The sequence below is a fragment of the Marmota flaviventris genome, chromosome 2, assembly GCF_047511675.1.
Source record: "Marmota flaviventris isolate mMarFla1 chromosome 2, mMarFla1.hap1, whole genome shotgun sequence".
Lineage (NCBI taxonomy): Eukaryota > Metazoa > Chordata > Mammalia > Rodentia > Sciuridae > Marmota > Marmota flaviventris.
The window spans coordinates 123,175,380-123,191,960 of record NC_092499.1 but is presented as its reverse complement, the minus strand read 5'-3'; the positions used below and the strand labels follow the sequence as shown (position 1 = coordinate 123,191,960).

Below are 16,581 nucleotides of genomic sequence, written 5' to 3'. Positions count from 1 at the left end.
AGCCACCAGCTCAGGATGCCTGCTGGGACAGGGAGCCTCACCTCTGCCCTCATACAGGCTGCCCAGAGGCCAGGGAGGTGAGGAGTCCTTCTCAGGCAAAAGGATGGCCCCAGGAAGGTATGTCAGGATAGAAATGACCCCTAAGTCACCTGAGAGCCATGCAGCCCCCCTTCAGCCTCCCAGCTTGGGAGTGGGTGGTCCGTATATCCGTCCCTCCCTTCTCCCCTCCCCCACCAGACCTTGATCTCCTTGAGGCAAGAACCATGCCCACTTCTCCAAGTGTGTCCATGGCTAACACCTGTGTAGCCTGTGCCATCCAGTGTGGTAAACACCAGCTACATGTGGCTATTTAAACCTCAGTTAATTAAAGTTGAATAAAATTAAAATTCATTTCCACAGTCATATTGCTTCACCCACAGCTAATGACCCCAGTCTGGACCCAGCAGACATAGCACACGCCCCTCATTGTAGAGAGTGCCATTGAACAGTACTGGTAAGACCCAGGGAACGTCTGTGGAATTGACCGCAGTTAAATTATTGTCCCCAATCCTGTGCTTGTTCCTGCTCCTCAGGCAGCCTCCCCTGGTGCAAGCCAGGGCCCAGGCAGCCCCCTCATCAGAGCTGGCTGAGCCAGTGACTTGCAAATGACCCGGCAAGTTTCTTCTCTGAACTTCATTTTTCTCCTCTGTTAAGTGGGTGAAGGATACCTGCTTGGAGGGCTGGGGTGGAGCTGGAGTGCGATTGTGAGTGGCAGTTCACAGGTGGCTCAGGGGGTGTCAGGCACAGCCCCCCTCCCTCCCCACCTGCTGCTCTCATCACTGACTCTGCTGTCCTCTCCCAGCCCAGCCCAGGTGACAGCTCAGACCTCTCCTCCTGACATCTTGCCTGGCTCCAGCCACCCTTCTGTGCCCCCAAGTCATTGTCTCAGCCCCAGGCTTTCTGCCAAGTCCTGCACAAGCACTTGCTGCCTAAAACCAGAGTCTCTAGCCTCCTTCCCATTACCAAACCTTCCCCTTGCCTAACCTGAAGCCCCAGCTTCCGGCCAGTCATTCCTGCAGGTTCACAGTCCTTGAATGTCCTTAGGCTTCCCTCATCTTCAGTACCTACCTCCCTGCGCGTGCGAATGCGCACACACACGCACACCTGCACGTAGTCAGCTCCAGGCCTTCGGAGTCTCCCTCACAGTCCTCCCTAGGAAGTATGCTGCGCCCCCGATCACACTGACCAAAGCCATCTGGGAACTGGCTCTGAACACTTTCGTCTCAGGGTGCAGTGGCAGGCTTGGGGTGGAGCAGCCCTGGGTAAACAGCCAGCCCTCAGTGCTCCGACTGTGGGTCCTCTGACCACAGGTCCTCAGGTGAGACAGTTCTCAGAGCAGTACATGCTGGTGCCTGCTGTGAGGGCTGACACCCAGGCAGAGTGCCACTCCCTCCATCCTGGCCCTGGAGACCCCCAGCTGCTCCCACACACATGCACCCCAGGCCTGGCTCTTAGCCTGTCCCCAGCCTCTATCCCTCTGGCCCACCGTTGCTTTCACAGAACGTGGCTCCGAGTCCTGTCACAAGGTACTTTGGCCTGACTTTGAGGGCCCCCCTCACTTCCCACCACCACCTGGTGCCCACTCTGCTCAGCTCAGTCATCTGCCTCTGTCCTCACTTCCCCCCAGCACAGTCCCCCTCTGGCCCCTGGACCACCATGCTGCCCCCTCCCATCCTGTGAACCCCTCTCTGGTCAAGACCAGACTAGAGGGACACCCCATCTGGAAGGGCCCCTGTACTCCTCCTGCCTGCTCTGGTGCTTCAGGCCTAGAGCTCCTTTCCCTCGTGCCTCATCTCCTTCCATGTGCATGAAGGAACACCTGCTGTATACTGGCCAGAGCCACAGGAATGAATCAGACACAGCCTGACCTCAAGGGCCCCCTGCCCAGGTCTCTCAGTGGCCAGTATGCAGCAGTACACAGGGAGCCCCCAGGAGGAGACCTCACCCAGCCAGGAGGGTCAGGACCATCAGGAAGAGGCCAGTGAAGAAGAAAGGGAAAGGGTCCTGGAAAAGGGCATGAACAGGAGGAAAGTCTCGAGGCAGCTGCAGGGCATTCTGTCTGGCTGGGGTGGGGCTGCCTGAGAGGAGAACTGGGGCTCAGCTGCCTTCTCCTCCCCAGGACTCTGACCCAGGAGGACCCAGGTGACAACCAGATCACACTGGAGGAGATCACACAGATGGTGAGCAGGGTCAACCTCCCCTCACTCACCAAGGCAGCCCCTTTTTGGTCCTCCCTGCCCCTGACCACCCAACCAGGCATGGCCACCCATGTATCCATTTCCTGTGGCTGATGTAACAACAAGCCACAAACTGGGTGACTTAGAACCATGGTTCCTGTACCTCTGATCCTCTCCCCTCTCACAGTCCCCCTCCTGATTCCTAGAACTGGCTGTTCCCACCTGGGGTACATGTGGGGGTCACCCATGGAGCAGCAGCACCCTGCCCATACCCTGCCCATACTCTGTCCCGGGGCAGCACTGCAGGGCTGGTGCCCCACCCCCATCCACATGTGCCCTTCAGGCAAGGAAGTTGGTGCCCCCAGACCCCACTTCTTCCAGACTGACCCTCTGAGGTCAGAATGCTGGGCAAACCCTCCCCAGCGTCTACCAATGGAGCAGACACAATGGCTCCTTGAGAGGCGGGCTGGAACATTTGCCCCTCAAGAGCAGAGAGCCCTTGTTCCTTGTGAACAGCCTGAGGCTCTTCCAGAACTGAGCTTTCAAACATCCCAGAGCCTGGGTGGGGCAGATTCAGATTCAGACTTCCAGAGAGGAGAGAGGCTTCACCCCAGGAGGTTTCTCACAAGCCTGATGAAATGTGGCCCGGGCCCTTGGCTCTGACCTCTGCTTCCAGGGTCACCCTTCTTCTTAGGCCACACCTGAAGGAAGCAGAAGGCCACCTGCCCCCTTTTGACCAGTACACTTTCTCCTGACTCAAGCCTGATGCAGGCCTCTGTGCTCCTCAGTACCCTGGATATACCCCAGCTCTGACCTCCTGGACTCACCCCAATGGGGCCTCCTGGATTCACCCTTGGACTTGACTATACAACCATCCTTGGCCAGCCCCTGGCCACCAGTGTTGTTCTCTCTGGAGTGAATATGGCTGAACTTTCTGCCTGTATTAATGCATTCACCTGCTTCAGAGGCTGAAGGTCCCCTCCCTGTGAACACACAGGGGAAAGACCCCATGCAGTGTCCTTACCCTGCAACAGGGCAACACAGAGCCCCTGTTGCCTTTGTCCCCTCAGCCTTCCTGAGAACTCTCATCCCTGAAGACATGGGGTTCCCCACACCTGTGTTCCTGCAGCTGGGCTCTGTTCCGTTCCCTGGTGACTCTGGCAGGAAGCATCCATGGCACCCCCCCACACTCCCACCCCCTGCCCAACATGCACACACAGGCTGTTTTCCTGCACCATTCCTGCTCCATCCACATGGTGGGCACCCTGCACCTGAAGTCAGGGTCTGTGTGTTCAGGTCTGTGTATCTCCATTGTCTAACCCCGGCCTGGTGATGCAGACCTCAATGTTTGGAGAAGAAATGGGAGGAATGGCTTGTTCCCTGGGTGTGGGTGGACCCTGCTTCCCTTGCAATCAGTGCAGATGGTCTAGGGTGCTCAGCCCAGCCCACTGGAACTTCTAGGCAGGGAAAGCAGAAGTCATGAGTGGTTTGTGACAGGTCCTCCTGTGAGCCCACATGCCCATATGGACTTACCCCTCTATGTCTATATGGCCCATTTGGCCCTGAGGGTGTAGGGATGCAGAGGATCCTTGTTCCACACTCGTTCCTCTGTGAACACAAGCTGCTCCTGAGACCAACACGATTGTCCCTTCCCTCTCCTCCTCCACCTCCCTCCAGCCCTCTCCAGATCCAGCAGACTGTCTGTGAGTCATTCAGACAGCCCCTTGCCCGCCATTGTGTCACCCCTTCTCTCATCCCTGCCTTGGGCTCCACTATTCCTGGCTGATGTTTCCCCGAGAACTTGACCTAGTCAATGGGCCCAGATTTTGTGGGCCCCCTTAAAAGTAATGTCCCAAGTGCCAGGGCCATGGTAGTCCAAGACCTAGGCCAGATGGCTGTCTCCTGGGCACAGGACAAAAACACTGTCCCAGGTGATAATCATACCTGGGAATGCACACTGGCTAATGACTTTCAAAATGAAATTGTATTGGGGTGGTTTGGAGCCCAGACAGCACCTGCAGGGAGTCACCAACACATCCTGGAATCAGGTGACCTGAACTCAGCAAGCCTCCATTGTCCCAGTGGGATGGTGGTGGTTCCCTGGCAGAGTGACAACTGCACAGAATGATCCTGAAGCACAGGCCACACACACAAGGTGCATCAATGCTGGGGCTCTGCTCCCCATCCCCTATTCTCCCCTTGTCATACCCCATCCACCTCCCCTGCCACTAGAACTGAACACAGCCCTTCAGTGAGGTGGCCAGAAAGCCTGGAAGTGTCCCTCTTGGTCCTAACTCAAGACCTGCTCCCTTAGGCAGAAGGTGTGAAGGCTGAGCCCTTTGAAAATCACTCGGCCCTGGAGATCGCAGAACAGCTGACCCTGTTGGACCACCTCGTCTTCAAGAAGATTCCTTATGAGTAAGTGGGCACTGGCATTAGTTCCTCCCTCTCTTGCTCCTCAGGCATCTCCTCAGCACATCCCTGAGACACAGGCAGCAGGTTCCCAGAGCTGCACGGACCCTCCATGTCCCAGAATAAAGATGCATGGATTCCCTTCCTTCCCCTAAGTTCTTTGTCTACTTATCAGCTGCCCATGTGCACACGTACACAGGCTTTTCCAGAAGCAGCGCTCAGAGCCCCTATTCTAAAGGTCTAGAAAAAAGCTGTGTTCGTGTGTGTGCACATAGACATGTGAGAAAATATGCACTCAGGCATGTGTGTGGGCACACAGGTGTGCACATGCAAGCTCCAGGCACAGACTTTGGGGACAGCTCCAAACTTTGACTAAACCCCAAGGCCTACCAGCTCTGGTCTGTAGTCATCACCTGCAGTGTTCACTGTAATCATACTGCTTAGATAATTTTGCATCCCTCTTTCTTTAACAAGTGTACAGAATTCCCTAGCAGCATTATAAAGTCACAGGGTGGTTTTCACTTTTCACTTTTATATTTAAAACTGAACTTAAAACCAAACATCCTTGTAACAAAATATTTCTCTGAACTTCTGACAGTTGTTCCAGAATAATTTCCCCAAACTGGAATCTCCAGATCAGAAGCTACACGTCACGCAGGGCTTTCATTCTCTGCTTTCCAGAAAGGGGGCCCGGCACCCTCACAGCCCTCACCCCCCAGAGTTCAGCCTCACCTAAATGAGGACACTGGCATTTTGAAAACTTGCCACATCCCCGGATGTAGAAATAGTCATCATTTCTGATGTGCTTCCTCCAGGAGGAGAAGCAGGATGTGTTTTCACACCCAGCCTGTCTCCTCCCAGCCCTGCTGCCCTTGAGATTCTGCCAGGTGCATCTCCTCACCATTCCATCCAATCAGGAGCCTGAGCAGCCTGTGGCTTTCCTTGAGGTCCTCTGTGCTGCTGGGTTGGCTTGAAGGCAACCTTGTCCTTCTATCCGGTCCTTTTTTGTGGCCTCAATTGCCCCTATTCCACAGACAAATCCCTGCAGAGTCAGTAAAATGTGAGTTCTCCCTACAGCGAGCAAGACCCCTGACAAGACCTAATGTGCCCCCCTCACAGCTGAGGATGATCCTCCCAAGCCTTGTCTTGTTTCAGCCTGTGGGGAAACTGCCCTGGTTATTCCCATTTTACAGTTGGGGGAACTAGACCCTGAGGCATAAAGGGCTTTCCTGAAGCCACACAACCAATACAAGGCAGAGCTAGACTCCAGCCCAGGGTTCCTTCCTCTCCAGAGCTCTGAGGAAGGTAGAGCTCCCATAAATGGCAACCTCAAAAAGCAAAGAGGGCTGGGGGTGGAGCTCAGGGGTAGAGTGCCTAGTACTCAATCCCCAGCACCTCACCACCCTGGGTTTCCCTTTCCTTCCTGCAGGGAGTTCTTCGGACAGGGCTGGATGAAGCTGGAGAAGAACGAAAGGACGCCTTACATCATGAAAACCACCAAGCACTTCAATGATGTGCGTATGGGCAGCAGCATCTTTCTCTGCCCAGAGTTTTCTCTGCCCAGAGTTTCTTCAGCAGGACCCTCAAAGGGCTGAGTGGAGGGCAGGCTGTACACTAGCAGGAGCCAGGCCACCTGGGTCCTCTCTGGTGTCCCCACCCCCAGCCATATAACCTTGGGCTGGTGACTTCAGTCTCAGTTTCTCCACCTAATAAATGGGCTGACCACTGAAAGGTCACATGACAATTAACAGGGACAATCAGAGAAAGACACTCAGCCCAGCCTTGGTTCCCGGGGAGCCCTCCCTCAAGCCTGTGATTACTGAGAGGAGTCACCTGAGAGCAGATGTGGTGATGTGCCTGATGGAAAGGAAGGGAGGAAAGGGTTGTGCTTCTGCTGTGCTGCTTACCTTTTAACCTCAACTCAGTATCAGAAACAAGGACTGTTAGGCTGGGGAATGGCAGACAACCTCCCTCTAATGCATACACACATTACCCAGCACCCTCCGAAATTCCTGAAATGTTGGCTAGGGGCTTAAAGTACCCTGGAAGTGATGAAATGATGTTCTTACCACCCTCTTGACTTTCATGATGGTTAACTGGACCCCACAGGATCACATTAAAGAGACCAGAGACCCAGAACCACTAATGGGCAAGGCTGGGTTGAAGCCAAGGGCTTGTGAGTGTCCCTGGGCAAGATCAAGATGGCCTGGTATCTGACTCCGCCAGTCTCTGTCTCCTACTTTATCCCCTATTCCCACCCCCTATGCTTTCTTGGGGATGAACTGTAGAGATACCAAAACAGCAAAGCAGCCCCGTGTACATAGCACAAAGGACCTGGGCTAACTCTGATTAGGACACTAAGATCAGACAGGAGCATCCCATACACCCAGCTCCTAGAAGCCCATCTCAGAAAAACATGAGAGCAGCAGAGATCAGAGGCCAAACAGGTCTCAGTCTGCTAAGGCAAAAGTCTCTTGCATGGAGTGTTGGCAAAGTTCCCTATTGTAGTTGCCCCTGGTTGAGTTCCTGCCTGGTGCCTAGCACTGCACTTTACATGCATAATAATCTCATTTAAAGTTCACACCAAGCCTAAGGGATGGGGGCTGTTCTCACATTTGAGATACTGAGAAGCTGAGGCTCTAGCAGAGTGTGTGGCTGAGCATACCTCCCGTGCCTGCACTGTGGAAGATGGCCCATGTGAGAAAATCTCTCTCCCAGCAACTTCTCCATATCTGCTCAAGGTCTGCCCCCTGGATCCTTGGGACCCATCCACACCCAACCTCGAAATAGCTCTGAGAGCAATTTGCACTCAGCATCTTCATTCCTCTGAGTTTAATCATCAACATAAGAGCCTTTGATGGGTGGAGGTGGGAGCACATGATTCCACTTATCCTGACCGCCTGCCAGGGCTCCACGCATTAACCTCAGCAGGGGATGGGCCCCCAGGCACACACAGCCCATCCTGGGTGGGTCCTTGGCAGCCAGGAGGAACAGAAAAGACCCACTATTACAGCAGAGGGGAGGAGCCATCTGGAGCCTTCCAGTCCTGGGCACCAGGTGGTTTTCTGCCCTGAACAGAGAGCAGAATGGCTACCCCTGTGTCTCCCAGGACAGAGAGCAATGGAGACCAGACAAAGCTTTAGCAAACAGGCTGCTAGAGGCCTGGGTCTGACCATGCCTTACACACACGTGCACAGTGCCAGGCAGCCCGACACTGTCCTCTCCTTGTGCTGTCCCACTGTATGCACAGGACTGTTTAGGACAAGACAAGAACACAAACTGATCATTCACTTTTTACCGTGTGGCAGGTGCTATGCTATAAGGGTTTCATAGACATCATCTCATTTAATTTGCTATTCTCATTTTATAGTGGGAGAAACTGAGACTCAAGGAAGTTAAATTGCATCGCCCACATTACACAGCAGGAAAGTCCCCTCTGAACCCAGGGACAGCCTCCAGAGGCTGCCTCATCACTCCTTGGCACTTGGCCATCTGTGTTTAAATCATTCTGTATCCTGAGACACAGAATGTGTGTCTCGATGACGGTGGCTTTCTTAATGTCCCCCAGGAACAGTTCTCTTTGCTATTTTCCAGCCCTTCTGCCTTCCATGTCTTCGTCCTTCTGACTGGTACTAGCTAAGATCTCCAGCATGAGGGCTAGACCTGGGGGAGACAAGCAAGGTGGCCAGGGTGCAAAGCTTAAGAAGCCACTCACCCTCCTGGCAGTTGCACACTGGGGCCTCAGGTGCCTCATCCTCGTCCCCATGCTTTCCAGGACAATGTGGAATGGACACAGTGACAGATGTCTTGTTCTTAGTGTTAAAGGGAATGTTTCTGCTATTTCCCCATGTAGGATGGTGTTTGCTCTTCTATCAAGGTTTTTTTTAAATCCTTTCTACTCCTGTGTGCTAGAAGTTTTTCCCATGATGAATATTGACTCTGTGTGTGTGTGTGTGTGTGTGTGTGTGTGTTACTGATGATTAAACTCAGGGCCTCACGCTTTGAGCTACATCCCCATGTTTTATTTAGTTTGAGACAAGAGTCTCATTAAGTTGCCCATGCTGGACTTCTTGAACTTTTGATCCTCCTGCCTCAGCCTCCTGAGTAGCTGGGATTGCAGGCATGCACCAGCATGCCTAGCTGGATATTGATTTTTATCAAGTATTTTTCCTCCTGCTATTGAAATGGTCATGTGGTTTTTTTCCTTTAGTCTATTGATATGGTAAATGACAGTTACACTCTTTTTTTCTAATAATCAAAGATCTTTGCATCCCAGGGACAAACCCAATGTGATTGTGGTGTATAAACAGATATGTCATTTCCTTTCTTGTGTTGTCCATCTCAACACAAGAAAGGAAATGAAACACTCATTGGTATCAAGGTAATGCTGGCATCATAGAATAAATTAGCAGGTATTCTCTTTCTCTTTCTTCTTAAAAAAAATAATATTTCTGAGCCCAGTGGCACACACATGTAATTCCCAACAACAGGAGGCTGAAGCAAGAGAATATCAAGTTCAAGACCAGCCTCAGCCACTTAGTGACACCCTGTTTCAAAATAAAAAATAAAAAAGTCTGGGGATGAAGCTCAGTGGTAAAGAGCCCCTGTGTTCAATCCCCAATACCAAAACATACAAAATAACTAGTATAACTTTTATGTAAAACTGTTTTCAAGTTCAGTGCTTTCTTGATGGAAAGATATTTTAACTACTACTTCAATTTATTTATTTATTTATGTGTGTGTGTGTAGTCTAAAAAGTAGAAGAGCACAGCAGAAACCAGCTGCTATGAGATTAAGAATCTAAGCAGTACTTCAATTTATTAGGAGATACAATACATGCACTATTTTATGTTATCATTCCCTTCTGATTCTCTTGAGTAGTTTTACATGCTTAAGTAGTTCTACAGTACCTTTTTTTAGAAATCTTTAGAAATTGTTTTAGGTGTGTGGATGTAGCTCAGTAGTAGAGAGCTTACGTAGCATGTGCAAAGCCCTACATTTAATCTCTAGCATGTCAAAAAGAAAAAAAAGATGAAGAAATTGTTTTTGATAAGATTTGGTAGTAAAACCCCATAACTATTATTCATCTGCAAATATTCTTTTATCACCTTTTTAAAAATTAGTCTTTTTTTACTTTTATTTTAAAATAATTATATTCATAGGAAGTTGCAAAGAAATTACAAAGAGGTTGGTGCTTCATGCTGCACCAACTCCTTGCAATTCTAGTTCCCTGCTGTCTGGCCCCAGTTTCCCACATTCCTAGCTACTCAAAATACAACCCAAACTTGAATTATTTGTGGAATGTGATTATTGGCTGGGTTGAGGTCTCTTCTACTGTGTATGTGAGGTGAGCAAAGCCTCAGACTGTATGTCTAACCAAGCAGGACATATGGAGGGAGATTCCCTCAAAGCTTGGCCCTTTGTAACTATTGATTGTTCCAGATAAACTTTAGAATCTAGAACTTTGTAAGCTCTAGAGGAAACTCCCACTGGGTTTTAATTGATTACATTAAAACTCATGTATTAATTTTGAGAAAAATTGTATGTTTACATTCCCATTTGGGAAAGTGATCTCTTTCTCCATTTTTCAAGACTTTTATACCCTTTGGTTTGTGTCTTTTCCCTCCCATGTAAAATCCTACATGATTCTAAATTATTTAAGTTCCTAGGTAACTACAAATCCCCATTGTTATTTTGAAGATAATCTGTTTTCATAGTATTTTCAAATTAGTTATTGCCAACTTAAATAAAACTTCTCATTTTTGTATATTGAGTTCTTAACCAGTCATCCCAATGAACTCTATTCTTGTTCTTGAAGTTTCCAATTCATTCTTTTGCCATTTTCAAAAGGCAGTCGTATCTGCAAACAATGATGTTTTGTCATCTTTATAATAATTATTCCTCTTATTTTTTTCCTGTCTCATTGCATTGGCTTAAAGATCAGTAACTTGATCGCTTCAGAAATCATCCGCAATGAGGACATCAATGCAAGGGTGAGCGCCATCGAGAAGTGGGTAGCTGTGGCTGACATATGTCGCTGCTTACACAACTACAACGCCGTGCTGGAGATCACCTCCTCCATGAACCGGAGTGCAATCTTCCGGCTCAAAAAGACATGGCTCAAAGTCTCTAAGCAGGTGCAGGCAAGAGGCTGGCACTGTTGCCACGTGGGGCTGGGCTGGGGTTGGGGCAGGAAGACCAGAGGGCTGGCCATTGGGCATCCAGAGGAGGGTAAAGGACTGGGATGTTTTACTCACAGGCAAAACAGAGTCACATCCCCTTTGTCAACCAGGACCAGATATGAGGCCCACAAATGTGGGAGTGGGCCCTGTGAGATGTAATTCTCACGTGAGTAATTAATACCCCAATGTGGGAAGTGAGAAGTGGTGATTATTGGCCTCAACACTCTTTTTCTTGGATTGGAACAAAAGTGGTGTCTTTATGGATATCTCAGCCCAGATCTTCAGTGCAGCTGAGGATAGGATAAATGATCCCTTGTCGAAACTCTGATTTCACCAGCCCTCTGGCCACCAAAATTACTTGGTCCCTGTTACTCATGGGGTAATTCATCATCTTAAATATGAGTTTGGTCTTTGTTCATTCAGAACATGATTCTGAAAAACTATAAGGTGAATTCCTTCTCAGGAATAAAAGGGTCATGACTGGGTAGCTTTCCTTAAAGGAGGTCATAATGAGGCACTTGGATCACTTACCTGGTATACATGGTGGATGTCCCAACCCCAGCCTGTGTGTCCACAAGAGGCTGGACAAGCAGCCTAACCACCATGGATAGGGGAAGCCTCTAAAGGCACTGATACCTTGGCAACAGTGTCTATGGTCCTTCAAATGGGTGGGCATGCAGGACCCAGTGTCTCCAAGGGGCCTGTCTCATCTACACACTCTGAATTTGCATACTGTGTCCCCTTCACTGTTCTTTTTATCACCTGCCCCTCACTACCCTCTTCATGCCAATGGCAGGTCATGATCCTACCTACCAATCCTGAAGCAGATCCAGAAATCCTTCCTACTTAGATAAGCTGCCAAATCAGGAAAGTCCTGGGACATCTCTGGTGCCCTGACCCAGCCTTTCAGTCACTGTAGGCCCTGATTGCAGCAGGGCTGCAGAGGTGCAGGGACAAGCCCTTGTATCCCGTGAAGGTTGGACTGCTCGCTTCTTGGCCCACAAAGATGCCAAGATCAGGATAAGAACCATGAAAGATGCCATTGTTGTTAGTGGGCTCAGGAAAGAACAGAGGCAGGGGACACAGGAGCTCAGGGCTGCAGGGACATCCAGCCACACATGGCACATGCTGTCATAAACTGGTGAAGTCAGGTTTGAGCTCTGCAGAGCCACCAAGTCATCTGGGCTGATTTGGCCTACCAGGGTTCAGGCAGCAGGGTCTGGGGGTCTCATCCAGATCAATATCTTTCTCTTCCTATCCTGTACTATCAGGATTACATCATCATTCCAGGGGTTCCCCAGACCAGGCTTCACTTTCCCTCCCCATGGGGATCTTCCTGGAACCTATACTCTACATCTCTTGGCCTCTCATTCTACAGTATCACCTTCCTCAAGGAGTTGGGAGGGATCCACCTTGGCCATCCTGAATCTACCATTCACTCCCAAGAGTGAAAATCAAGGGAAGTTAGTGTGATCAGTGTATGTAGCGTGGCCTGCATTCTAGGATGTCATTCAGGAACTGGTCCAAAAACCAAAGATGCCTCTGGCAGTATGTCCAGGCCTCCACCCTCTGCAGCAGCTTCTCCCAGCCCTCAGTTGTGCACGGTAGTTGTGTATCTGCACAATGCCTGGCTACAAGGGCTTCTGGGAGTCCCTGGCCACGGCTTGATCAGCACCAGCCAGGGGCAATTCATTGTATGACTACAGGTATCTGAGGGACACTTGTAACCCATCAAAATGGCCATATTTCTTAGAGGCCTGAAACAGTCTAAGCAGCTCATTTGTATCAGTTTCTTAAATCTGCTGGCCCAAAGCAGAAAAGCATTTTGTGAAGTCCAGTGCAGTTCTGGACAAGAAACAAGCAATCAATTGTACTTTGGAATTTCAATTTCTCCTCTCTTCTTTCAACCTCTCTCCCCTCCTCTTTGCCAATAATTATGCTTCTTCAGGAAAGGATCTGATGAGTGATAGGATGGCAGGAGAGGATGGCACTGATGAGTGACATGGTTTCGTTTGCTGCCCCAGGATGGTTGTATATATGGGGACAAAAGCTTCTTTTTGGCTAACAACACATTTTGGCCTCTTTGGGAGGAAACATTCTTGGCCTCTAGAGTCTTCCATTTGTTGAACAGAAAGGGGTGGGAATTTGGAGGCCATATAGTCATCTTTCTTCCTGACACTGCCTCCAAGGCAGAGTCTTTGCTTGATCCCTGGTTTCATTGGCATAATTCAAGCCCTGCCCCATTTCTGCCCACTGGCATCCATATTCCAGCAGAAATGCCCAGGATTGAGGGCCTGGTACCCCAGGGAACATCAAAAGATGACAACCTCCAGCCCAACCAGAAGATACTTGAGCTGCTTCAGAGTGAAACACACTTTTTTTTTTTTTAGTTGTTGATGGACCTTTATTTTATTCGTATATTTATATGTGGTACAAACCCAGTGCCTCACACATATGAGGGACGCGCTTTACTGAGCCACAACTCCAGCCCTGAAACATACTTTTTGAGTAGCACTTGGGAAAATTCTGTGGCCTCCCAGCCCATGCGGCTCTTTCCTGGATAGAAAGCAACAGCTTAAAAAGGAGCAGACACAACAGAGTTCACATGTATATGAAAGGGATCAAAATGGGCTCAGCTCATGGGCTGGGGATGTGGCTCAAGCGGTAGCGCGCTCGCCTGGCATGCGTGCGGCCCGGGTTCGATCCTCAGCACCACATACAAACAAAGATGTTGTGTCCGCCGAAAACTAAAAAGAAAATAAATATTAAAATTCTCTTTGTGTCTTTAAAAAAAAAAATGGGCTCAGCTCAGAGACATAGTTGGCCCCAGATGTTTTCAGAAAAACCATGTCTCAGAACAGCCACTGTACCTTTTCATGGCCTCAAAACTCAGTGACACTTCACCCAGAAGTATGTGGCCACCAGGACCTTCTGATCTAGCTTCTCTGTGTCTCCCAAAACTCTACAATATCTGAACTAGCTCTGCTCTTAGGGAACACTTGGATCACCCCTCTCATTTCCTAGGTGAGAGACTGAGGCCCGTCAAGATGCGTGGAGTGGTGATTTGCCCATGGGCATGTCAAGGGTGGGTGACAGAGTCCAGGGAGGCCCCAGGTCTTCTGATGTTCGGTTCCCACATCTGACCTCAAGTCATCTCAGGTCATTCCTCTGAAGGTGGGTGGACAAGAAGAGGAAGGAGGGTGCAGCTCTGGGAAGGGATCAAGGCAGGAAGGAAGCAGAGGCCCTGGGCAGAGGTTGGCCTGCGTAGATAGGCTTTGCCAGGCATCTGAGAGCAGACTCTCAAGGAATGCAGAATCACCTGACTTGGTATGGGTGGTGCCATCCTGGTGCATGTCTCTGTCACCATATCCAGAATACATTTGTGTTCTGATCACAGTCAGTCCACACCAGGCACTAATATTTCTTCTCCTTGTTGATGAGGCACTAAACCAAATGGGGTGTTCTGCCCTTTTTTTCCCTCAAAGGGTGTACATTGATTCCATCTTCCATCAGCATGGATACTTAGTTTGTCATTCATGGGCTTATTTCTCAGATTAAATCTGACCCAGCACATCTATGGCCGTGACCTCTTCCAGGCTGATGAGTGCGTCTGGTGGCCCATGGCCATTCTCCAGCATAGTTTCTCAGCCACATTCTGGATTTTTGAGGACCAGAGCTAGAAAGGACGTCACAAATCATCTCACTCTTTTATAAATGATGGAGCTGAGAACCCCAGAAGTGAAGGGACTTCCCTTAGACCACATCTGAAAAGGAGTGCAAGCCAGACCCAACACAGCACTGGTCTTTTCAGGCAAACTCCAGCCACTGGAACTCGGCTCCAGCTGATGGGTGAGCTGGGCCTGGGATGATCATGTGGCAACCCTTCAACCTGGGGCTTCCTCTTCTCCACCCAGGCCTTGTCTTCTTTGATGATCAATTCATCTGCCATCTTTTGTCTTGAGTCTTAAATTTGGAAGTGTTTCTGGCACATAAGAGTGAAGGTGTGAGAAGATGGTCACATCCTTTGGATAGAGTTCATGTGAAGTATGATAATAGAAAATCAGCCATTTCCTGCTCAGAACACAGGCTTCTTGGAGTCACCCACCAAATCCTTCTCACTACCTGGTTTAGGATCCAGCAGTGTTTCTGAGGACTATAGCACATTCAGGCTCCCACTTCTGTACTCTGAGAAATGTGTGTGAGGACCAACACACACAGTGAGGGCCCAGGCCTGACTCCTAAGGAGGTGGGGGCAAGGTTGCCAGACACAAAAAGTTCTCAAATCCAAAGCAGATGTGGCTCTGGCACCCTGGAGGACAGCATGCTGAAGTGTGGGCCAGAGCCATGGGCCTTGATGTGTGCTGTGTGTTAGTAAATGCTTCTAATTCCTTCTAGACAAAAGCTTTGATTGATAAGCTCCAAAAGCTTGTGTCATCAGAGGGCAGATTTAAGAATCTCAGAGAAGCTCTGAAAAAGTAAGTTATGTGTTATTTTGTCACTTTTCTGTTTAAAGTTGTAGAACTGCATTGCAGAGACATCCACATGCCACACCAGCCAGAGCAGGAGGTCTGTTTGTCTGTCTTTCCCTCTGTCTTCCCACAAGACCCCTAGGATTCCCGGACCCCAAAGAAGGTTCAGCTTTGTCCTCTACCAGAGAAACTCCAGGGTTTGGTAGCATTTCCTGAGAGAAGCAGAGGAGGGACACTGGAATCCCCAGAAGCATGGTGGTGGTGCTAATGACAATAGAGGTGCCGGATTCCTTGATTCTCAATGCACTTTTTTTTTTTCTTTTAAGAATTCTGACCTCAGAGTATGTCTTCAAGTCAATGTGTTTAATGTGGTTGTCTTTTCTTTTTTCTTGAAAATGAGTCATCAAAACAAGAGTGCAGATTACAGACAGTGGCGTCTCAGAATCAAAGAAATACATTTTTACCAAAAATCACACCTGTTTGCAAAGAGCCTTCTCTACCCCTCAACACTGCCTGTGAGGCAGGTTTCTCCACCCCACACTCTTGTCACTCTGACCAGGATGGTTCGGTTGTAGGGGCTATCTTATACACTATGGGATCCTTAGCAGCATTCCTGGCTTCTACCCATGAGATGCTAAGAGCCCCCTCCAGAAATGTCTCCAGACATTGCTGAAATTGCCCCTCCTGAGAACTACTACCCTAAGGCAGCTCCTCCCATCCTGTTTTTCCAGACAAAAGCTGAGGGGCTAGTGGCTTATGCCAAGGAAACGTGGCCGTAGCACTGGAGCCCAGACTCGGCCCAGGCAGGCCTCCAAGGCCAGTGCTCTGAGGTTTCCCTTGAACTGTGTCCCATGAGGTCTGGGCAGCCTCTTCCAGGGAAGCAGTGGCTCCGCCCACTGAGCACTGTGGCCACACACTCATGAAATGTGGGCTTTGCATGTGCCGCTGCCACTGGATGCTTCCTTCAGACTTCCGCACGGCTCTGCCCTCTTTTCATTGTTGACTGTTCTTTTCCCTCCTTGCCTGGCTGGCTACTCACTGGAACTTTGAGAGGCCCTGGGAGACCTGGAGTGCTGGTACCCTATAGAGTCAGGAATCCTCCTCCCTACTGTGAGGGATCTCATGACCCCTGCCGATAGAGGTCCCCACCCCTGGCACCTGGGACTGGGACAGCCAAAGCCTCCAGCCCTTGACAGTGGCTTTGATGCCTGCCCACTCCTACTCTGCTGGCCTCATCTGCCTCCCCTTCTTGTTTCCTTCCCGCCTACTTGATCCGTCCTTCGCCAGCTTCGTGTATCATTG

General features: G+C 49.8%; 1 protein-coding gene across 5 annotated transcripts in view; it reads left to right on the top strand.

The window, feature by feature from the left end:
• The window catches only part of Rasgrf1 (Ras protein specific guanine nucleotide releasing factor 1), a 105,588-nt gene that overhangs the window by 80,082 nt on the left and 8,925 nt on the right, over window positions 1-16,581 (top strand). For all 5 annotated transcript variants that reach the window (XM_027922980.2, XM_027922968.2, XM_027922966.2 and 2 more), the window contains 5 exons: window positions 2,159-2,219; window positions 4,531-4,634; window positions 6,058-6,142; window positions 10,568-10,765; window positions 15,206-15,285. In XM_027922980.2, the coding sequence (XP_027778781.1) occupies window positions 2,159-2,219; window positions 4,531-4,634; window positions 6,058-6,142; window positions 10,568-10,765; window positions 15,206-15,285 (528 nt within the window). The remainder of the gene's footprint in view (window positions 1-2,158; window positions 2,220-4,530; window positions 4,635-6,057; window positions 6,143-10,567; window positions 10,766-15,205; window positions 15,286-16,581) is intronic.